This window comes from Amblyomma americanum, chromosome 5 (genome assembly GCF_052857255.1).
Source record: "Amblyomma americanum isolate KBUSLIRL-KWMA chromosome 5, ASM5285725v1, whole genome shotgun sequence".
In the NCBI taxonomy this organism is placed as follows: Eukaryota; Metazoa; Arthropoda; class Arachnida; order Ixodida; family Ixodidae; genus Amblyomma; species Amblyomma americanum.
This window is the reverse complement of record NC_135501.1, coordinates 130,316,304-130,341,111: the sequence shown is the minus strand read 5'-3', so window position 1 is coordinate 130,341,111 and position 24,808 is coordinate 130,316,304. Positions and strand designations below refer to the sequence as shown.

At 46.3% G+C, this 24,808-nt stretch overlaps 2 protein-coding genes across 2 annotated transcripts; one reads left to right on the top strand and one right to left on the bottom strand.

Annotated features, from left to right (window-relative positions):
- Positions 1-2,969: 2,969 nt before the first annotated feature.
- Positions 2,970-4,232, bottom strand: LOC144134192 (organic cation transporter protein-like). Its single transcript, XM_077667151.1, has one exon. The coding sequence runs from the start codon at positions 4,230-4,232 to the stop codon at positions 2,970-2,972; it is 1,263 nt and encodes a 420-aa protein (XP_077523277.1).
- Positions 4,233-16,100: 11,868 nt separating this feature from the next.
- LOC144134191 (uncharacterized) lies at positions 16,101-21,650 on the top strand. The gene is made up of 3 exons (XM_077667150.1): positions 16,101-16,283; positions 17,054-17,170; positions 21,447-21,650. Exons 1-3 carry the CDS (start codon positions 16,101-16,103, stop codon positions 21,639-21,641), a joined length of 495 nt encoding a protein of 164 aa, XP_077523276.1. The 3' UTR covers positions 21,642-21,650.
- Positions 21,651-24,808: the final 3,158 nt, after the last annotated feature.

The following is a 24,808-nucleotide window of genomic DNA, read 5'->3' as shown; positions in this document are numbered from 1 at the left end:
GCATTACGAATGCTGCCACACGAAAGGACCATTTAGTGGCACTAAACCCTTCATCACGCAGATATTGATCACCGCAGGATGGTACCCAGCATTAGTGTGCCCTGTTCTTTGAAAGAACAATCATTGAGGGAATATACCATGCCAAGCCTTATTTGAACATTATGCCAATTGTTCAAAAGCTGTTCGAAAGTTCATAGCCAATTCGATCCGGTTCAAATAATTTCCAAAATACACTGTTTGACTTGTTCGATATTTTATAATAGTCTACCGGCCGCAATGTCTGAGTGGTTATGGTGCTCAACTGCTGACCCGAAAGACGCGGGTTCGATCCTGGCTGTGGCGGTCTAGTTTCGATGGAGGCGAAATTCTAGACGCCCGTGAACTGTGCGATGTCAGTGCACGTTAAAGAACCCCAGGTGGTCAAAATTTCCGGATCCCTTCACTGCGGCGTCTCTCATAGCCTGACTCGCTTTGGGACATTAAACCCCATAAGCCAATCCAAATCAAACTGATTTTCTAATATTCGCGCACACCTAACACAAAGCATATAGCAAGACCTCACCAAATGGTATGTGGCCGCCGTGGTGGCTGAGTGGCTACGTCGTTCGGCTGCTGACCCGAAAGACGATGGTTCGATCCTGGCCGCAGCGGTCAAATTTCGATGGAGGCGCAATTGTAAAGGCTAGTGCACATGTACTGTGCAATGTTGGTGCACATTAGAGAACTCCAGGTGGTCGAAATTTCCGGATTCCTTCACAGCGGCGTCTCTCATAACCTGTCTCGCTTTCGGACATTAAACACCCATAAAGCATAAACCAAATGGTATGTAAAAAAAGAAAAGAATAGGAAAGAATGAGAAATGTCATTGCTGAATGCCTTGTAATTGCAGATTGCATGCACGCATACAAGAATACTGCTCCCACTATTGTGACACGTATCTGTTAAACTGCATGAAGTAACTTATTATATTTGCCCTTATTAGCAATAGCTTCACACTGCACATTTGAGAGGGATATGGCTGTATTCATTATATCATTGCTTATAGTTTTATGGAGCAAACAAGATTTACTGTACAGATAAGGAAAAGGATAGGACAAGTCGATTTGGCAAAGGCATATATGAATGTTGCAGAAATGTGAGGGCGATACCACACATCAAGTGCTTTGGCACAAGATTTTTTTACTTGTTCAACATCAGTTTGCTATTTTGTTTTCATGCTTTACATGCAGGAAGTTCCCAGATGCAAGTGCAGCTCTAATCAAGAATAGCCTGGCGAGCTACCTGGCTCGCCTCAACAATGGCCCGGCAGCAGCAACGCCAGAGCAGGCCATCTGAAAAATAGCGTCGCACGCCATGTGACACGCCTCATTACATGGAACCCCGTTCATATGTTCTTCACCAGACCGGGGAAAAAAAACCACATAACAGCCGGGAAACTGCAATAGTGAAGAAAGCTCCGAAAATAATGAAAACAGTGCAGCTTTGACTTTAAAACTATTTATTTCCACATAAAAAATCGAGAATGATGGATTGCTGTTTCTTTCGCTCGCTGGAAAGCACCACGCATTTCTAATAGCCTGGAAGGCCGCATTGTTGTCAGCGTAGCTTTGAGGTGTGACGTCCCTGCGCAGGTGGTCCAGAGCCACGATGGCTTCTCCAAAACTTGTATCTGCCAACTCCCCGGAATCATGCGGCTCGTGCTGTTCATCATCATCTCAGTCAGCGGCTTCACTCGCGACCGAGTTTGCAACAATTTCGATCATGCTTTGGCACCCCGACATCACTACGGCAGCATCCACGGCGACGTAGTCATCCATACTTGGCGCCACCAGCCTGCTTAGCTTTCGGGCCAAACATCGCGTCATTCGCTTCTATCGGCATGCTTCGAGACAATGCTGTTAAGTGTTGAGGGAGGCAGACCAAGGTCTTGGCGTTGTGGACTATATTCCGCGCTGGCTGCCTGTCGACTGTGTTTAGTACGTCCAGTTTTTGCTCAAGGGGAAGCGCCTTCCACTTTCTTGATGCCATTAAAGCACGACAAAAATTGCAGTTACATTCTTCGATGTTCACGGGGCAGATGGCGATCTAGTGGCGACCTCTCCAGCTCTTGTGCGGCTTCTTGCAGCCACTTGCATAGCAAAGCCTGGCCAAGACTTGTCAAAAGTAAAAGTGGCGATTGGCGCGCATTTCCCAGACGGGTTCGGGGTGCCAGGTTGCGACATATCATTCTGGAATGGTTTCACACCTACAACATAACAGTGGGGTTCCCAATACATTGGATCCTTTGGGAGATATTGCTGGGACTGGATGAAACCGAGCAGCAGCCGGAAAAATGTGCAGTGAAGAACATAACAGCGGGGTTCTACTGTAATGGGCCGGCAGCAACATTCACCTGCTGTGACATATAATTTTTAATTAGTTTATTTCTTAATTTTAACTTCAGTTCTAGTCAGGCACCTGTGATATCTTACAAATAAAACAATTTTTAACATTTTTTTCTTGTACATCTTGATGTGCATGCAGGAACGTGTGCCACAATCCTCATTTGCATATATATGTCCTTCCAGCAGGATTGCCTTTCTGTGTGCATCAACAAAATGACTACAACTTCTCAACTCAACAACGGTTGAACAGGGGATCAACAAGGTTACCTTTCTGTGTGCATCAACAAAAGGGCAACAACTTCTCAACTCAACAATGGTTGAACAGGGGATCAACAAGATTATCTTTCTGTGTGCATCAACAAAAGGGCAACAACTTCTCAACTCAACAGGTTTCAACAGATGGTCAACAAAAAAAGTGTGCCAATATGCAGGAATTTGGCAACAATAAGTTGCATAGCCATTTTGTTGCCATGTTATTGACTGTGTTGACGGAAGTCCACGAAACGATCACTAAAACAACACACCGATTTTTGTAAGGGAATCTTCGCGCATGATCCATCGATGTCATCGAGGGGCCTTGCCAGCTCATCGCGGAATTTTTTGTCCACTCCCTCGAGGCATCCCATTCAATGACACTTGCATTAGGAACAGTGGGTCCTTCCTCTGCTCTTTGTTTGGCTGTTGTTCGCGTCCAAAGCTGGTCTCGGGCAGTCGCAGCACAAGTACCAGGCTTGAAAATACCACGCTGCCAACAATTGCAAAGCCCACATCATCGCGTCCGTATTCCTTCAGCAGGCGAAGTGAAGAGGCGACTATCGCCCCTACTCGACCACAGGCGTACGCTGCGCACATGACCGCGCATCGAGCGCTTGTCTGGAACAGTTCCGCAATAAAGATGTAGTGTGCGGTTGCGGTCAGGATGGCGCACTGCTTTGCGATGGTCATTAGAATGTAGGCGATGTACCAGGGTCGTGCGTACACAACCACACCACACAGACTGCACAGACCTCCGAGCAGCGGTAGCATGAACAAAAGAACCTGCTTCCTGCCGGCGATGTCAACGGCGATGTAGAGGGCCATGTAGCTGGGTATGCCCAAGAAAAAGTCCGTGGCCTTCACCACCTCGGAACCTTGGAGCTCAAGCACAGCCCACAACATGCGGTAGTAAGCGATCATGACGGCGAAGCTCTTGAGGAAGACAACAGCGGCTCGTTCCCGAAGGTCGCCTGCGATCACGACGGCGGCCGGTGAGGCGGCGGTGTGACTGCCCTCACACCCTTTAAGCTCCGAGCGCAGTCTGCGCACCGACTGCTGGGCTGCTTCGAGCTTTACGCCGTTTACCTTGGCAGCTCGCTTCATGATTACCTCAGCTTCGCGGAACAGCGACATCGTGGTGAGCCAAAGGCGTGACCCGTTGATGACAAAGAAAGTTGATAGCAGAAGTACCGTGGGATTCAAGACGACCGTATTCAGCCAATACCAGGGCAAATCAAGGCGGACCATGAAGAAGACGAACACATCGGCGCAGACAAAGGGGACGGAGGTCATCAGGACTAGGTAGTATGCCTGGTACTTGAATGGAGTCAGTTCGTAGATCAGGATAAATGTGATGAAAAAGATGCTGCTCACGCTACCTGAGCTGACGAACCGCGAGGCCACGTAGACGAAGTATGTGTCCGCGCAGCAGCTGCCCAGAGCGCTGAAGAGCAAAGATATTACTGCTGCAGTGATAACCGGCTGCCGGCCTGACATGTCAGCCACGTACCCGGCCAAGGGAACGAAGACCAGTGCTCCACTCATGAAGACTGCATCGGCCAGGGCCCACTGCCACGACCGGTGGCAGACCATGTTCCAGAAGCTGCGGGCAGTCCGCCTGGCCAGTCCTTGATCGTAGTCCCGCGCATTGCATGCAAATGTCTCCGTGGGGCCGCTGCCGTTACCTGTTATGGGATTGACGTAGGCGTAGCACTGGCGGTAGCCGCCGTTTTCGTCCAGAGGTATGCCCACGTTTTTTTAGGTCTCGACCGACAGATGGGAGAACTGCGGTGGGGGCTTGCACCAGTGGTCCACGGGGCCCGAGACTAGGGTGAATGACTGGCTGTGACATATCAGTGCCACCATGACGGCGATGCCGAAAATGAGCATCCTCTGTTAGAAGCTAACGTGGGCGTACGGTCCGCTAGACCGCACTTCTTCGGTCGATAAGGCGGTGGTGGGCGCCCGGGGGAAACTGCCGGACGCTATTGGCGTGACCGAGCTTGGACTGCCGCCGCCTGACATGGCGGGGGAGATCACGATGATGTGCTGGTCGAAGGGATCCGCGAGGACTGGTATAAGGGCTGAGAAAGCGATGCACCTTCTCTAGCGCAAGGATGGCGGGCGTGGAAGGGCGTGCTGCCTCTAGCCGTTGGCCTTAGTGGGAGCGTGCACTCGTGGCTCGCCGAGACGATGATGACAATCTCTGTAAAGAAGATGAAGACAGGTGTACTGTAACGAAATGATGAATGAACTCAACTACGTGTGAGCCTTTCGTTCCTTGCCTTCAGTTATAGCGAAATTACATGTCATCATTAGTGATGCAGCTGATTCATTCGTGAACAATTTTGTGAGCTGCCTTTGCCGAGGAGTGTCTCACTATGCTGAAAGACGAGGACGAAGGTGTAAGCCCACGTTAGTGCTCGAGAGTCAATACCGTCAAACGCTTTCAAAATTCAATCATTTTTAAAATTGTGCGACTCATCTCTTCACGCCTCCAGTATATTTCTTAGTCAACCTGCAGTTTCTTTAGTTCCGCCTGGTCGCGTTTGCATGCTCCACTTAAGTGTTTCGTGCAGTCTCTCCTTGATCCCTTAAACATTATATACAGAGATGTTCGCAAAATATATAACAATTCACCCTCTGTCCAGATTGCTTTCGATGGCATTTTGCCATCGAATGCAAAGCTGCAGCCCTTTCCTTTACTTCACGGTTTGTTGCACAACCACCTAAGGTGCTTTTGCTCTCGTATTCTTATTGCTAAGCCTAACGTCATCTCGGCCTATGAGGTAGTACCACGTGAGGTGGTACGACGAGAGGACAGGCGGTATATAGTGAGCCATAGGGGCTATGACCCAGAAAGCATGCAGATCCCGCAAATTCAAGAGGCGAGAGAATAAAGAGCGCACGCAATCAGAAGAACTTCGGGAATGTGAATCGTGGCAGGGAAGAACCGGAAGCAGGTGAGGCGAGACGCACGATGGAGGCTGCTCAGGAGAAGAAAAAAGCGCTAATCAACAGAAAAGAGAGCGGAGAATGTTCTAAAAGATCAAGGATATCCCCAAAGCCTCCCACGACATATATGAACAGACTTTTTTTTGTTTCCCAAGACGGACACAATTTTCAGCTTACTGGTGAAAACCAGAAAAAAGAATGAGCGAATAAAGCCTGACTGTAACAATGAAACTAATTTTAAAATTTTAATAAATAAACTGAGGTAAGAACGAGAAGCACAATTTTTCTTACACGGCACGTTTCCTGTAAATAAAAAGCAAAGTGGACAAATCAAACGAAAGAACAAGACGTGTACTCCTTTTATCCGCCAAAATGCACAACAGCTCCACTCAGAACGCTTTCGCGGTGCTGTGTAGTAAAACTAGTCACATTATTTCTAGTAAATCTGAGCAAAGTAAAACTGCACTAAAGAAAAGCCTTATTTGCAGCGCCCTTCTGCCTCATAAACACGTGAAGTTTATTCGTGAACGTAAGGGTATTTCTAAAGCGTCTTTTTCCTCTCCTTATCAGAGCGTAGATTCACATACAACCTTTATAATGCAAAGCTGAATCGTAATCCTTAATCCATCGTTAGTACCCACCGAAGCGTTGGACGCGATGAGGCCTTCAACCTGAAAATTTAAAGAAACAGACGGAGATAATAGCTTGCTGGAATTTTCTTAAGGGTATTCTGCTATAGTGCCATATCGCGGCAGACAGAAGCGGCTGCGTAAACTGGGGCACGCAAATTAGATGCCTACGCAACTCTTTTCGAGAACCACTTTTGCAGTTTTATGGTATCTGGTTGCTCTGAATGACTTAATGTAGTGCGAATCATTACCAAAAATTCAGGAAAAAAGTGCTTTTGAACGGCAAAGTGTTTATGAACGAATTTTTTTTTTAGGTATTGTAAAATTGCATAATAACAACCAATATGTCCGTAGATCAGCCGACAACAGTCAAATTTTTTTTCTCTTAATGTTTGGGGATTCATCACTATTGGTTTTCTATGGGAGTCTTAACTGCACGATGTGATCGAGGGACAAACTTTAAAAGAACTAGAACTACATATTACAAGAATGGAACATTACCTGCAATATTGCCCCAAAGATACCTCCTTATTTTTCAATTTTCAAAATTTTTTGTCCAAGATTGTTCGATATGAAAACAGTGTGGGATGTCGCTATGGACCTTTCCTCAACACTCATGGGAGGACTCATCTGCGGAACGACCTCCGCTCGGAGGTGGAAGTGTCTAATCCCAGCAAATTTCGATGGGCTACTTTCAGCACCACAGTTGTAGTGAAGGGAAACGGTGGAGGAAATAAACAGCCAGACGTCTTCATTTTCGTTTAGAATAAGGGAGACATTGTTTTCAGCCGCCTGGTGCTGCCCAGTGCGAATATTTGGATTGTCGTTGATTGTGCCCGCAAGGGACGCAAAAGAAGCGCAAAAGACCACGCGAGAACGCGGCCATGGCGATGTGTCGTCTGCCTTAGAGGTGGAAGGCCAGTTCATGTGAACTATGACCAGATAAAATAAAAACTTGAGAGTGGCTTTCAGCGCACCCGGGTTTTGTTATACTCGCCTCTTACACCACAGCTCAACGCAGCTGCCCGCTGCACTGCCGATGTCTTTATAGTTGTTAATTAGCCGAGCCCATTTCCCGCTTTGTCAGCAACGATACTTGAGATCAAGGTTTTTTTATGTCGTGCCACGGGACTGCTAAACGCCCTGTGTTTGTGTTCGTCGCACAGCGAGTGGTCGTGTCTCCCATGTGAATGTTGGTGTGCAGTGCTGACATGGGGGTGCTGGGGTGGTCAAGCCCGGCTGTCTGTGTGTTAGTCCAGAGCTGACATAAGCTGGCCTCTTACAATGCAGCCATAAAGAAGCATCGTAGCGCACCACCCTGATTGCGTTGACGCACATATTTTACCTATTCCATTGTCATATCTTACCCTTTCATAAGGTATTTGCGCAATAACTGTGCAGGACACGTTCACGGCACACAGATGGGAGGCACGACAGACTAATATGTAATGAACAGGAAAACAGAACAATAAACGGTCACATGGTACGATATGCAAATTATGCATAAATGCAGCGGCAACCTTTACTTTCCTTCCCACCTTAACTTAGCGGCCGTCTGGTTAGAGCGTGGTATGAGGATTCGGCGGTTCAGATATATGGCCGGGCTGAGCCATAGGGGCTTTAGGCTGTGTGAGGGAAGGGACAGAAGCACTGAGGCAGGTGCCGTGCAAATCAGTCCTGAGATAGTCCGCCCGAGCAGAGCAATTGTAAACATCTCTTTTTGAACCTCGCGATTAGATAAGAAGCGCTGCGTGCCGCCATGATTACGCCCTCCGATGTTCTTGCGCTCACACTTCGAATCGTCTTTGGCAGCGCGCAATCGACAAAAGTCCTCATCACAGACACACACGTGCAACAATTGTGGAGAAAAGCATTTTGAACGGTAAAAAGTTTATGAACGTAATTTTTATATATTGCGAGATTTCACTATAAAAATCAATATATCAGCAGACAATACTAAAGCACAGAATAGAACGTTTTTTGAAAGAAAAGATTTTTTGAGAGAGCCAGCCCTTTCAGGCTCCTAAAATGCGTGACTACAGCCCTTGCGGTGCCCCTATACCTCTGGCATTTGTTGAAATGCGCTCTCAGTGCAACACGTAGAAGCTGGTGGGGTGTCTACGCATCTAGGCAAAAGGGCTAGCGACCTTCAAATGCTTCAAAGATGAGTTCAACTGTCATCTTTGAAAGAAGGACTAAGCGAAATAGATGTGGTCGACCAAACCTCTGCGGTGCTTTTCCTGTATGCAAAAACTGGCGCCACCTATGTGTTGACCAGTCTCCATAAATTGTGAGCTCTTTCTCAGTCTTGAAACAAAAAACGTAGGCATTGTCGTAGCCTTTGGTCGTGTAGGTTTAGTAACTTGTTCTTGTTTTCGAGTGCATTCGTGTCGTTCTCGTATTTCACGTGATGTCAGTCAGAGAAAATGAAAGTGGTGGTGAAAAACATTAATTTGTGATTATTTACAAAAGAGAGTAAAAACTGGCCTTAAGGTCCAGCCGCTTACAAATAATAGGAGGGGTCCATAGTCCTGGACACCTCTGGCTTCCGTGGCAGCTCTGGCCCTAGTGACGAGGGCACCTTGGCTCTCTCTAACGTAGTGCATGCGAGCAGGGCAGCCTCCAAGCTCTCTCGGGTAGGTGAGGGGAAAGGGAGTAAACAGGGTTAGAGGGACATGCCCACACCATGTGGCTCACGTCCGAGAACGCGCACCAACAATGCGGGCACTCCCCGTTAAAAGCTGGATTAAAGTATTGCAGCACTGCCTGGCACTGTACTGTGTTGGTGTATATAAGTGAAGGAGCCAACGCTCCTCGCTTTTGGCTAGCCATTTCGCAGGGGGATGAAAGCGGCTATGTAGTGTTTGATATAACTGAATATTTTATTTGTAAGTGATAGCCGGATTAGGTTCTGATACCTCCGGCGGCGAGTCGATGCCCGGTGGTTGAGTGCGCCGGCTGAGGCGTCCGCAGCCTCGTTTCCCTCTATTCTTGCATGTGCTGGGTGGGGGTCCAGATGACGACACGTGTGTCCGTGCGATCCCGGTGCTCGCATCTATGTAACATTTTGGTGGCGCGTTGAGATATGCGTCCTTGTTCTAGATTCCGACAGGCTTCCGGGAGTTATTATAACCAGGGTGTCTGGTCCTGCAGCGGCGAGTGTTACGAATGAAAGCCATCATTGCTGCTTGCAAAATATGCCGAGATGTTGAGCAGGGTAGTGGAGCTACGGCAATTGATAGGGGCCCTACTTGCGATATAATCGAAGAAGAGGCAAATGAAGAAACCCAACGTTCTTCCCGCGCACAACCTTCTTCCCTGCGCACAACGTTCTTCCCTGCGTGGTCGCTACCAGCCGTTTGCGTCCAGACTGATCTGTTCTGTCACCGGTCACCAGCTTGGCTCTGTTAAGAGGACATCGTTCGACCCAGTGGTGTTCGTCCTGTTCATCGCTGCCCCGACGGCTCTGCTCTGCTGGGAACGATCGGCTATGTTTCGGGTGGCTGATTGTGGCATTTTCTCTCTGCGTCTTTGCGCGGTAAGGCAGTAAGCCCGGTCTATGTCCACCCAGTCTCCCGGCCAGGGGAGTTCCCTCTGGTCGGCATCTCTGTCAACTGATCTCCTACCGTTGGAAGCTTTTTGCGCAGTGGTGTCGGCAGTATCCCTGTCGCGCTGGTGCCTAAGGATGGTGGTGCTATCAGGATGAACAACCCTGGTGCTGTTCGGGCTGCTCTCCAGTCGACGACTTCTCATTATGAGTCAATCTCAGAGGTTCGCCAGTTTGGACGCGGTGGGATTCTGTGCAGATCCCCAGACCTCGCCTGTGTAAGAGATTTAAACTCCTCATCCTTTGGCTCTCTTCGGGTAAGTTCTTTCATCCCTTCTCATCTGGCGTGCACGAAAGGTATTGTACGAGGTGTAGACTCTTCCCTGTCTCCGGCAGAGACTCTTGAGCTTCTGTCGGCTGCAGGTGTTGTTGCTGTGCACCGCAGTAGCCGGGATGTAAACAACGTGCGGATGCCCACTGAATCAGTGATTGCTACCTTTGCCGGCACTTTCTGCCCCTCTGAAATCAAGGCATGGCCTCTAATTTTTCGGGTAGACCCATTATCATATCGGCCTCTGCAGTGTAACAACTGCTGGCGCTATGGACATAGATCTGGCGGTTGCAAATCCAACTTGACGTGTTGCAACTGTGGGGATGGTCATTCAACAAGCACCTGCACTGAGAAGAAGGAGAAGTGTTGCCTTTGCGGTGGTGCGCACTCTGCAAACTACTCAAATTGTCCCTCCAGAGCTCAGGAAATTCAAATTCTGGAAATAATTGACAGGAAACGCTGTTCGCGCCGTGACGCTATTTCAGAGGTCAAAGAACGTGCCCACGATTATGCCGGTGTGACCGCTCGGCAAGGTGTCATGTTAGACTCAACGCTGTCCCAGGCAATTGCGGCTGCTGTGGAGGCTTCGATGTCTAAAATGGTAGAAAAGATTGTCGCAAGTGTGTCGGAGTGCTTTACAAATGTTCTAGCGACTCAGATTACACATGCCGTGCAGGCTAGTTTGGCACCTCTTTCGACAACAATTCCCTCTCCTCTTATCCTGTCTCAAATTTCAGTAGCATCACAACCCTAGGAACAAACTTCTGTCACTTCCGCTGTACGTACCTCGGGTACTTCGAGGGATGTTGATATAATGTATGATTCCGAGATGGTGGAGCCTGATGCGCGGCTTCTTAAGCGCAGTGGGTCCCCCATGTCTCATTCGTTGTCTTCTCAGGGCACCCAGCCCAAATCAAAGAAGAAGCAGCTTGGCACTAAACCCAAGAATACCATTTTGGAGCAGGCAGTTGCTGCTGCTAGACTTTCGCAACCATATCGTCGTTGCGAGTTCTGCAGTGGAACTGTCGCTCTATTCTTTCCGCTTCCACAGATTTACACTGCCTTTCTACTCAGCTTAATCCGGATGTCATAATTCTGCAAGAAACGTGGCTTTCAACCGTCAAACATTTTAATATCAAAAATTACCGGTCATTTCGCCTACACCGCCAGTCAAGAGGCGGGGGATTACTAACTTTAGTCTCTTCAAAATTTTGCCACAGGGCTGTGTTATCTTTTCAACAAATGTCTCCTGACTGTGAGATTTTGGCAATAGACTTTGTACTTCCTGGGTGCTCTCCATTTTCAATAGCAAATTGTTATTTCCCCAATGGAGTCCAGGATTTTAGACCTCTGGATTTTTTACTCGTAAACTGTAAAAACCCAGTTCTCATGGCTGGGGACTTCAATTCTCACCATGTGTCTTGGGGTTTTAGGACTAATTCATGCGGCAAGCGCCTTTGGGACTGGGTTTCTGATCACAACCTGATGTGCTTAAATTCAGGATCGGCCACTTATTTCCGCTCACACACTCAATCTGTTTTAGATCTCACGTTCATTAGTCCTAGAATTGCCGTAACGAATTGGTCGACAGTTGATAGCGGCACTTCAAGTGATCATATACCTATTCATTTTGATATCATATGTCGTGTTACTCCGGCGTCTTCTCAGTTGCGGTCACATGTAAATTATGACAGATTTCAGGCGGCGTTGCGCTCTGCCCTTGCTCCAGTGTCTAACATCGCCGAGGTCCACCAGTCAGCAAGCATATGTCTGGCTATTGAGGAAAGCAGCAAAAAGTCGGAGTTCCTGGTGAGGCCAACAAAAGGGAATTCTTCTAACTGGTGGAATGCGGACTGTACAAGAGATTACAGGCGGAGGAAGGCAGCATGAAAAAAGCTTCTTCATAACCAATGTCCGAATAACTGGAGTGATTATAAATTTATTGCAGCCACCTTTAAACGCACAGTTTCTTGCGCAAAGGAAAAATATGACTCAGAACACATCGATTATCTTTCAAAGGCTGGCAACCGACGTGCACTATTCGGTTTTCTACGGTCTAGGAAACATCTCATGTCCTCTCATAATTTTCAGTCATTAGTTCTGTCACCTGTAGAAGCTATCCAGGCGGTTGAGTTAATAGCCACAGGCCTGCAAAAGCGGTTCTCGTCAATACTACCTATGCGACCATTGTTGTTTGCATCAGTCGTACCAAATGATAATGCCTCACAAGTAAATCTATCAGAGCTTTCACAAGTTGTCCAGAGATTGCCAGCTGCTGCTCCTGGCCCTGATGGTGTTACCACAAAGATGCTCAAGATTCTATTTGAAGAGTCTCCCAACTCCTTATTGCACCTAATAAAGTACTCTCTCAAACACGCTTGGATACCTTCTGAGTGGAAGCTGTTCAAGGTGATCCCTTTACTTAAAAATCAGGGTGGAGGCTATGAATTGGATAATATTAGGCCAATTTCATTAACATCAAACGTGGTAAGTTGATAGAAAGGTTGTTACTAATTCGGGTGTCAGCCATTGTGGACCGCAAAAGTATACTCAGCCCGTGCCAACTCGGTTTCCGGCCACGGTGTTCGATATGGAATGTACATGCTGATCTTGAGAGCAGAATTCTCCTTGCTCGTCGTCAACGCCTGGTCGCGGCTTTGGTTATGTTAGATGTCGCCAACGCTTACGACAGTGTAGAACACTCCATCCTGATACATAGGCTACAGTCTCTTCAATTTCCAGATTTTATAGTTGCATGGATATCTGGATTTCTTCATAACAGGGAATTCTTCTGCGTCCATAATGGTGTTCATTCAGAGAGGTATAGACAAACGCGAGGTGTACCGCAAGGAGCTGTTCTTTCTCCTGTGCTCTTTAATATTCTGTTAGGCTCAATTTCTCTCCACCGCCATGTACGCACTTACGTCTATGCGGACGACATTGCGTTTTTTGCTGCTGCGCCGTATATACATTCTCTGTATGGTCTGTTGCAGTCATATTTGAATACACTTGAGCACTGGTTGAGCGCATTACACCTGAAGTTAAATGTTGGCAAGTGCGCTACTCTTGTTTACCCTCTATTCACTCCTGTAGTGGTCTCTCTCATTTGCCAGTCAAAAATAATACCGCAGGTTCAATCCCTAAAATACCTAGGGGTCATTTATGACAACAAACTCACCTGGCGACCTCACATTGACCATGTCGCGGCGAAAGGGCTCGTGCCGTAAGCATGTTACGGAGATTATGTCATCACCGGTACGGCATGCGCAGAGATGCGCTATTAATGATCTACATAATGTATGTCAGGCCAATTTTAGAATTTGGATCAGTGTTGTTTTCAGGCTCGGCTACATATAAACTTCGCCCTCTCGTCCTTTTAGAGAGGGAAGCACTTCGCATGTGCCTCGGCCTTCCAAAATTTGTGGCTATCAATGTGCTGTACCTTGAAGCCCGCATTCCATCTCTCTTATCACGACTTCAATTTTTAACTGTGCAAACTTACCTCAGGATCTATGAATCCCATTTCCACCGTTCCCAAAGCATTTCCTGTTCTCAGCCGACCTCCTTTTTGGGTGTCCCCTGGTCTCGTTTCAATTCCCCTCAGGTAGTGTTTGTGCAAAGATTACTTCAGCCTTTAGATGTAAACATTTATGATATCCTTCCTGCGCTTCGCAATCGGCCCGCTATCCACATTGTTTTCGACGACATATTCCCAAAAAATGCAAACCTTTTGCCACCGAGTATTCTAAATGGTCTTCTAGAAGATCATATGAGGACCCTACTTACAGATATAGCATTAGCCACTGACGCACGCAATGCAATGAAAAATCATGTGTGGGAATATTTTGCTCGCATTTAGACTGGTCCTTTTCACTGCGCCTTCCAGATTTCACCCCTATTTTTCAAGCAGAGTTTCTAGCAGTTGTACTTGCTCTACGCAAGCTAGACCCCTCTATTACAGCAGTTGCAGTAATTACTGATTCTTTATCTTTGTGTTCGTCCCTCGCTGCACATGTTGACAGTCCCATTTTAACAACTTTCTTATCCCTACTTCCTCCGCATTTGAGCCTTGTTCATTTAGTATGGGTTCCCAGTCACAGCAATGTGACAGTAAATGAGATTGCTGACAATCTCGCAAAGGCTTCCCTCAGCGGCCCCGTGTTGCCAATCATCCCGGCTACAGCCTATATTAAAGCATCTAGATTTCGGCGACGTGCGTTTTTAAGCACGCAAGACACATCACTTTTAACATCGGCGGAATATGAGCACCTTAAATATTATTGGAACAGGAAAATTTATTGCTCTCGGCAGCTTGAAGTATCACTGACGAGGCTACGCTGCCGCATCCCTCCTCTAAATTTCTATTTACACAAGTCGGGTTTGGCGCTCTCTCCCCTTTGTGCATTTTGCCGTGAGCCATAATCTATTGAACATTTTTGGCTATATTGTCGCCGATTCAACTCACTGAGAAAAAGGTTGCTGGAGGAGCCCTTGCAGCATCTTGGCCTTTGATTGAGCAGCCCGCTCTTGCTATCATTTGGCGCCACCACGTTTGGGTTCAGCCACAGATCTGTTTGCACCGCTGTTTAAAATTTCCTGATAGAATCTCGCCGACTGCCTTGCTAAGTGTTCCAACCTTTTCTTTTCTATCAATTATTACATTTTGACTAAATCAATAATATTTAATCACTCTCTTTATTATTATTCTTAATATTTTAAAATCAAAACACTCATCCCTTTTCTGTTCATGACGAAAAATTCAGCGGTGTAGCGCTCCCACGTGCTTTTCCTTTTTGTTAACTGCGTTCGGGTGAATAGCCACCCGATTCTTGGCCGATCCCCCAGTGTGGGTATGTGCCATCTTTTGATAGGCTAACAACAACAACAACATCCTCACCCACTGACTCTCGGCATTACGCCTCTTTAGTTTCCTGATTCCGCTCCATCTAAATTCGGTAAGGTTGCTTTGGGTACCAGGTCACCTGGGCTTTCAGTTAAATGAGGTTGCAGATTCCTTAGCAAGAGCCTCTCTCAGCGGCCCAATTGTTGCTGTCCTACCATCGTGTGCATATACAGCTGCGGTGAGATTTCGCAGCTACACAATATTTAAGGAATTTGCTGCCTCGGCTCTTACATCATCTCCCGAATATCAGCATCTTCTGCATCCTTGGAGTAGCAAAGACTGGCGCTCACGCAGACTAGAGGTCTCTTTCACGCGCTTGCGTTGCCGGGTTCCCCTTCTAAATTTCTACCTTCACAGATCTGGTATGGCAGTTTCCCCACTGTGCCCTTTTTATGCCGAACCTGAAACAATAGATCACTTCCTGCTGTTCTGCCGCCGCTTTTCTCATTTGAGGAAGCGTCTTTTGCAAATTCCATTTCATCAAGTGGGCTTGCCTGTGTCTTCCGCGGTTGTTCTTTCCATTGGCGCTTCTTTGCTTGGACGAAGCGACCGTAATGTGCGCTCTGCTGTGCAAAATTTTCTTCAAGAAACGCAACGACTCCCATTCTAATTTCTTTTTCCCGCTCTCAGTCAGTACGACATTGCAACATTACAGGCATTGTGTACTATTATGCACATTAAGCAATTGTCCCGTCTTCGATCTCCAAGTTAACTGGACCCCTTTCCTTCCCTCTTCCAATCTATCAGACAACATACTATTGCCACTGCTTTTCCCGTCAAAACTTTCCTGTATCCAGTAATTAACCGCCTGTGTCTTGGCCACTCCCCCGTAGTGGGTATGTGCTAGCAACGTCTGAGGCCTTCCTTCCTTCCTTCACTGCGTCAGCGCTTTGAGAAGCTGCACCATCGGTAAGTTGAGGCACTCATACATGCAGAATATCTGCTCTTTCGTTCTTTATTTTGGTATTGATGTTCTGCTTTTTTGTGCTTTAAAGAGATCTGCTTTTTTTCTGAACAACAGCGGCTCGCATCGGCAGCCAGGCCAGTAGAAGGAGCGCTTTGAGTACCAAAGTCATCCCCTCCTGCAAAGGCACCAATGGCGCCGATTGTTGCCCACGGTCTCCTCTACGGCGCACTCATGAGTTCAGTGGCCTTCCTGGTGCCAATCAGGATCCTGGTCGGCATGGTTCTCACTGACACCTTGTTGACGGCAGGGGCTTCCATGTTCGACGCGGCCTTGTGCGCCTCGCTTCCGAGCTTTGCGACCGCTTGTGCGACCGTAAGTCATCCTCAAACCACTCTCGTCCGTAAGTGTCGCTCTGGAAGGCTGGGAAGCTCTGGTCTGTTAGAAAAAAAAGAATGTCACTCGGAGCAATGTTTGGCATTATACGGATTTCATTAAAATAATGTTGGGGAACTTATTCCCAGCGTGTAGTAGTAGTAAAGAAAAACATTTTTACCGTAGACATTGTAAGAATAGTTATTTCCTGAAAACACTGATACTGCCTTCTATAATAACAAGCATTTCTTTTTCCTGTTAGTTCTACATAAACATTTAGTATTTTTATATGTTCTTATCTTCTTATGTCCGCGCTCTCTCTTAGTTTTGTTGTATTTATTTTCATATTAAAACTTTCTCGCTTACCGTGCTCACCGCCCCCTCTTGCCAGACTGCAATGCTGCATTGCACAATTAGTATGTATATAAAAAGCAAGGAAATAAAGCCTCTCCGCTTAGGACAAATAAACGTCTTCAAGCAAATTACAAATCATGGTACATTTTGAAAACATGAATTGAAGCAGTGAACTCTCAACGAGACAGCGCCATTAAAGAGAAGGAGCAGGAATTTACAGCGCCAACAATAAGGAGTGAACTCTTGAGAAGGCTCTTGGAAACTAGGGGTATTTATTCATCCTGGTTCTTTTTATGCTTTCGAGATGAGAAAAGCAAAAACATATAGGCCTTCTACTCTGCATATATTAAAAACCAGCGGACCGGAATCGTTTTATCCAGCCGAACAATGGGTGTCGCCACCTGACATCTGGCCAGTGTCGATACTCGAATGACACGCCGCTGAGCTGCTTGTTGCACAATGGGACCCTCGACGACGCCTCGGCTTTCCAGGCCTCCTGCCTGACACCTTCCTTCGAGAGAGCAAATAACAGGGTAAGGAGCACAGCTGGCTGCTACAATTTGTTGGCTTCAGTGCAGCTTTTGACAACACCCTCAATGCCCAGGGAGCTTGTAGGATGTGCCTTAAATCTAGTAGCCTTAACCAGCATAAATAGCCTTAAACAGCTTAAAGGTGCACCGTAAGGCACAGTTGTTATTCGTAAAATATTCATGTCATGCTCATGAATCTTTCAAGTTCAGCTTTTTAGTGCAAAAATTTTGAAAATTGAAAACGTCTAAGACACTGATATTTAAATATTGTAACTAATTGTCTATTATTCTGATATGCAGCAACATCTCGCTTTTAAAGTGTTTCCATCGATCGTATTGAACAGAATATATATATATATATATATATATATATATATATATATATATCATCAAACGTTATTTACCTTCTTGAATGCACTGTGTGTAACCAGCAATATATAAGACAGACAAACACAGCATTCCGCATTCGATTTAACAATCACCGCGCACACACCAAGTCTCTCCCAAACCTTCCCCTATCCAAATATGTAAACGCAGAAGGACACCCATTTGACCAACTGAAAGTAACAATTATTCAAGGGGGCTTCAAAAACAGGCGAAAACGTGACCAACGTGAATCATATTTTATCCACAAGTTTAATACTATTCAAGAAGGTCTCAACGAAAATCCTGGTACCCTTTCTTTTATTCACGACCTCCAAACAAAATAATACTACACTTCTCGTTAGTTGGCTAACTCAGATATACCTTTTATAACTCCTAGTGTATATCCCAGGCAATCATACCCCTCCTTACTTACGCTATCCTGCCTCGTGCAGTATTGATAAGCTTTTGACATTCTTTCCTTACATTTTCCGACAATTTGAAATCTTTGCACACAGCTAGCCCAGTCCTCCTCCCCTACAAACAAGTATTCCCGGCGAGGTCGGTTCAACGACCCGCCCTGGGAGAGGGGTGCACCGTTCAGTGAAACCCAGACCCCGTGAGTTCTTACACATGTGCTCGTTAACGTAGCCCACTCCTTCCTTAACGTTCTAGCCCTCGGCTCACCGGAAATTAGTGAGACCCCCAAAAGGCGCCTGGTTTGGCCTGTTCGCAGCGGCTCCTCTTTGGAAACGCATCTGCAGCGGCGCCCTTTGTGTTTGAGCATCTTGTTTGTGTGGTTTGTTTGCATGTTTTGCTTTCGTACGCCTGAGTTTGCCGTGCTGCTTATGTCCCCCGCACCGTCTTCCTCTCCCTTTCTCTCGTTTCGCCATCTCCTTTTGTACCCCACCCTTCCTTACTATGCTAGCTTTCCCCCTTTTTCTTTTATTTCTATTTTTTTTGCTTCCTCCACCAATATTGTCCCTGTCTGCTCCCTGCACGCCCATCTTTATATTTTATTTTTCAATTTTTTGAACTGTTGTTGCTATTTGCGTGTTACACTCCTTTCTTCCTCCTCTTGAGCTCACAAACTTAAAACGTCCATCTGACGCGAGACCACTACAGTCCTGAAGAAGACCGCACCGCGGTTGAAACGTTGATAAATAAAAGTGTCTTTGTAGAAGTGCCCACTTATCTTAAATCTTTATTCTGCGGAGCCAACGCAACCTACGTTCGTAACATATATATATATATATATATATACATATGAAGGGAGCCAACAGTCACCGAAACCAAGGTGCATAGGGGAACGTTAATGTTTTTAATGTGTTATGCTTATCAGTGGAATAATAATACTTAGAATAATAAATCGCTTAAAAAAATTACTAATAAAGCAGCACTAAAAACAACCATGCCGCCGGTGGGATCCGAACCTACGACCTCCGAATATCGTTGGCTCCCTTCATAAATTTGTCAAACGGGCCCCTCATTTCTTTTAACTTGTCTGCTAATGTATATATATATATATATATATATATATATATATATATATATATATATATATATATATATATATATATATATATATATATATATATATATATATTGTTTATAATACGTATTGATCAGTTAACACTTCCACAGAAAAGCAACGCGGGAAGCTTTTTACGATAGCAAAAACGTGAAAAGAAAAAAAATACAAGACGTCGGGTGATCTGCGGATATACTGATTGTTATAGTGCAATCTTACGTTATATGAAAAAACTGCGTTCATAAATAGTGCCCCTCTCAAAAATGTTTTTGTCCAGAATTGCTGGGTATGACAAGGTGCACAGGGGGGCAAGGTAATCGCCATTCTACGATGGCTTTAGGACTCGCTGGCCCCCCAAAATACAGTGCCATGATGAAAATACATGATCAAAATTAACTACAGGCTTAAGATATCAAATAAATCAGTTACTTTCAGCGTAGTAGCATGTGAGAATAGTAAAACAAATTTTTACAGGAGATTCGAAGCACGCACACAGCCACATATAGATATTAACAAGAAGAAAATTCCAAGAATGTGCATCAGATTTTGAGCGATTGTTTAAACTTATTAAAGGGTGAATTTCGCAATGTCGATACGCAACCTTGGGTGTTGATTAGAATACATGGATTTCTCGAGCGCAGTTGCCGTATACCATTTTGGGATTTTTCAGTGTTCGGTGCTGGTGGGGTTTGGACTGATCGATTCACAGCAAGCCCGCTGCGCCCTAAACGAGAACGATAGTGTGTTTGGTACTAAAACGGCGCTAGCGAGACAACATGTGCCGGCATAAATCATGTGACCTGTGTTCATTAAAAGGTTCATAAGAGGGGAGCAGATGCTATGAATTGTCATTTTCTAATGCATGTAAGAGTTTTTTCCGCATTTTTAACTGTTATATTTTTTCTAAAAGGCGCTGCCCCGTACTAAGTAACCGAAATGTAGAGAGGACACTAATTCGCTCACCATTGCGCCTTAGTTGTTATAAGATGCGTTGAGAATTGCTAAGAAGTTACAGCGCATTTTGAGCAGTGATATGGGTTCGAACCCATGTACTCCGGTTCAGCCAAAATCTCGTGCGTATTTCCCAGCCCTCGCTTTGTCTTTCCACAAGAGACTAACCTTTGCACTGTATTATTCCGTCGTTTTTAGGGAATTTTTCCTTCCATCGGCTACAGCGCAAATGAGGACTAGAAGAAACGACTTAATCACAGTTTACGGCAGATCTCTCGCAGTCATTATTCATTCCTCGGGGCAGAGTAGTGAAAGCAACGTGTTCATTGTACCCGCACTCCACAGGCATAGCGCGCCCGTATGACACCCTACCTCAGACCCACGTTGACCACATGATCACAGATGGACTGCGTCGAGAGCTCTATGGCGCACCTGCTACACAAGGCTCAAGTGACTCTATCCAACAGCCTTGTTGGGGAGGAGCTCAATAGTGTAGATTGTATTTGTCACGTGATGCGATGCTGAGGGCGGTATTGTCTTCCTGCAAGTTCTTCATACAACTAACATGGCAGCAAAAAGCACTGCGCCCCTTTTCACATCGGAACTCAATGGTGAGGTTGTGGCAACTTGTAGGCAGTCGACCTCTGTCTTTCGCGGCCATAGATGGCGAATAAAAGGTGCAGCAAAAGAGGCACAGTCGCAAGCCATTCTCTTTAATATCTGTGCTCGCGCTGAACTTCTATTGTGTATAACTAGCTGATATCAGAATTCGACTGACAAAAGATCAATCTGTGCTAGCTAGTGAGTGCGGACACGATCACACTTGTCTAGAGTGCTCGAGCGATGCTGTGTTGAGAGAATAAAGTGAAATTATAAACCAGGTGCTGACTTTTACTGATAGAACTCGCGCTTCCGCCCCGGCCGAATTGAAACAGGCACATGCACCTTCCTCCTAGTAGAGAAGCTGCGATAACAGTTCACTTCGTTTGCTGCACAGCACACCACTCGAGCTCTCAGGACAAGTGTGATCGAGACTCTAGACTGTAAGTCAAATGCTCTAAATATGGTTTAAGAATTAGTCCTCTGGGAGTACCTGCACTGCCCCAACCACCTGTCTCTGCAAAGACCAATGGACACTCCGTTCGAAACCACTTATGCAGAGACAGCATACATCGTTCGCACGCGGCAACTGTCAGTTGAGTGGACCATGTGGAGCAGATATTCCCACTTACACGGTTTTTGCTTAAGATATGAAGAGAAGGCAAGCGTAGCACGGGGCGGCAGAAGGTTAGGTGGGCGGAATAGATTAAGAAGTTTTCCGGGGTACTAAGGTGGGCGCAGCTGGAAAAGAGAGGGTTAATTGGAGAGATGTGAGAGGCCTTCACCCTGCAGTGGGTGTAGTCAGGCTGGTGGTGATGATGATGATGTTTGCAGGTGCGCGTCCGCGAGTGCTGCCAGCTGTCGTGCAAGTTCGCTGCCGACGCGATCCTTGCGGTAGTGTGGCTCATCCTGCTGGTCCTGATGCTGTTCGAAGTCTTGGCCCCGGCACCTCAGCTGCCGGAGGTGATGCAAGAGGCTCTGCAGTTGGGGCCGCCACCGCGGTCTCCCTTCGATCGGCGCAGAGGATGACTGGATGACTTCTATGTAGCAGGTGACTTCTATGTAGCAAAGCTTGTTTTTCGCCTAGTTGGTCTATATGCGTGCTTTGTGGCTTACAGAACGAAGCTGGACAGAAAGAACATGTTAAAAAGGGCGGTAACAAGGCTCTGGGTGAACAGACAGCTGCCGCCGCGGTGGCTCAGTGGTTATGGCGCTCGGCTACTGACCCAAAAGACGCGGGTTTGATCCGATCGCTGTGGCAATTGAAGTTCGATGGAGGCGAAATTCTATTGGCCCGTGCACTGTGCAATGTCAGCGCACGTTAAAGAACACCAGGAGGTCGAAATTTCAAACAACGGCGTCCTTGAAAATTTTGGGACGTTAAGCCCCATAAACCCACCCAACCGGACAGCTGGACAGCACTCTAATTTTTAGACCCACGCAGCATACAGGCACCTAAAAACAGAATACGAAACAGTCGCCGCTCTAGTTAAGTGGTTACCTGAAGTTCGAGGTCCTGGATTTGGATCTAACTGCGGCACGCTCTTGTCTTATGCTTTCTTTGCAAGTATCTTGAGTGTTCATCACTACACAAAACTCCATTTTTGTGACCAAAGGGAACCTTAAAACGAAAGAAACATTCTGGTATGCTTTGCTTAGTTTCGATGAGTATTGGCTGCTGTCATACTCTCAGCTTGGCACGGCGAGCAGAAACTGCATTTTTATTTTGACCTCTTCTGCGCTCTGATTAGTGGAGGCAGCCACGCTTCGGGAATAAACTGGCTACTTTAGTCTCCCCAGTCATTTTTTATTCCTTTTATATGTATTCACGGGAATGAAATGTCGCATTCACTCTTGCTATGCTTTGTCACCGGAGCAGCAGTCTGCGCGCTAAGTCTAGTTCGAGTGTTCCATTTTCTTCCCACTTAAGCGACATACTACTGCGGTTGCTTGTTGACCTGCCTGACTAAAATGTGCCCTCAGTTGCTGATGTTGTGGTTGATATGATACAATCTTTTTAATAAACGAGAAAAATTGTTTACTTCAGCGGACGTACTGACTAAATGCCGATGGTATCCTTGCTTGACGAAATTTGAAAAGAAATGTAAATGTCCGCGAGTTCTTGCATTTCCCGTGAGACTTTAAATGCGAGAGCATTGGGAGGGTCATGGAGGAGAAAACAGTTCAGCGGCGTCGGCGTATGTGCTAAGCCTCCACCTGCAAGCTAGCATTAAGAGGGGATTTGCCTCTCTTCACCTGCCACCTGTCACCTGTTTCCCTGTGTATCATCCTGCCAGTCGCCCCCTCTCCCCTTTTAGGAGGGAGACGCCAAAGAAATCCGACAAAATGAAAATTAATCAGACGAGAGGAACCCTACGTGCAAAATATACATCCTCCTGAAAAAACTGTCTGTGCCAAAATGTGGCTAACGGATTGTTTACCTTCTCAGAAACCAGTGCCGCATCACTTACCTACTCATTAGTGTGAAATATCGCCGCGATCTATCATGATTTTAAGACATCTTACGTCATTGCGTAGTGGTACTGGAATAGGATGTGAATTGGAATTAAATAGGAACTGGAATATATTCTCGACTGAAAGGAGAAAGCTAACAAACTTCCACCGCATCGGTCCGATTAATCGCTTCTAAGGTTTTGTTTTGCCACAAAACGAACTTGAAAACTTGAAGGATTTTTCCAAGCGCCGTGCTTTTATAGAGTCTCATTCGCATTCTCCTATGTGCGCTTGGAAGCAGTCAGTTTATGAAAGAAGAAAATTTTTTTACACGACCCATTCTTCAACGCTAAATAAACACACTATAATTGACTCTCTAATTGCTGATATCACATTTTTGTGCGTCAGAAAGCCTTGACCCCGATAGTGCCCTGCAGTGTCGGTTCTGTCACATTTGCAGCCTTGAACTTGCGAAGCTTATCTTAGTTGCCCATTTGGGCTTTCAATTGGTTTAAAAGTGGACAACGTAGTGCGACAACTTACAGTTGGTTGGCCTGTTTTTTAACTCTTCCTTGCACTTGTTAGAAAATGTTCTGACAGTAATTATACAGTCAAAAATTGTATTTCTTTTTTTCAATGCAGGTTTGGTCTTCGTTGCGACATGGTACGCCAGCACTCCTGGTTGGCTCGTGCCCCCAAAATTGACCCCTTTCTAGGCTGCGGGCTCCCTAACAGCACCCGCCGAGGAAATGACCGAACTTTTTTAATAATAGCAGCACTGGCGTCGTTCTTTCAATCGTTGGTCATTAGTGTGACCAACGAATTTATAGGATTAAACAAGCGGTCATGCATAGAGGGACTTTTTGTGTCAAGCTAGGGTGGCGCTAGTCGCCCCTCAGCTGCTTCAGGTTCCGATGGCAGATGCCGCGGCTAGCAACGTCTTTTCCTTCCATTGTTATTTTATTAATAACTACCCACTAACAACGTATAGCCCTCACCACCTAGAGTCCAAATCAGTTGTACTGAATTTCAGTGTATAAAGTAAAATATTGATTTTCAGTGTGTGCAGTAAAATAGTAAACATATGAATACCAATAAATGTTCATACCAGACCAAAAGCAGTTACTTTCATATATATTGCTATCGTATTTGCTTCACCAGTTTTATGAAAGTACAAGATATGGAAAGTTTCGAGCACTACCGAAGCGACCGCGGCCGTACCGATTTCCGCTAGTGTTTGTAGCATCTCGTTGCTCTGCTGGCAACGGTGTTTTTTAGCCAAGCTCGCAGTTCTTTGTCGGGTCTACTGGAGCTAGGGCCTACGTAGCAGTAGACTTGCACGGATCACATGCCGGTGTGACGCCTTCCGGCTGGTGTGTAATAAAACTAGATCAAACAGCTCGCCGGTCGTTCCTGCATCGTCACTGCCTTCGCTGGTACGCCCTGAAGTTTAAATTATTTCAAAAATGCCAAGAATAGAACTGGATACCCACCGTGGTTCAGTGGTTAGGCCGGTCAGTTGCTGAGCCGTGGCGTCCGGGTTTCGAGCCCGTGTGCTGTGCGATGTCAGTGCCCGTTAGAGATGCCCAGCTGGTAGAAATTATTTAATTCACCCCGCCGCGCTCGCTCAGAGGATAGGGCACTCGGCTAATGATCCGGAGTTCCCGGGTTCGAGCCCTATTGCTGAGGGTGCGTTTTTATGGAGGCAAAACGCTAAGGTGCTCGTGTGCTTTGCGATGTCA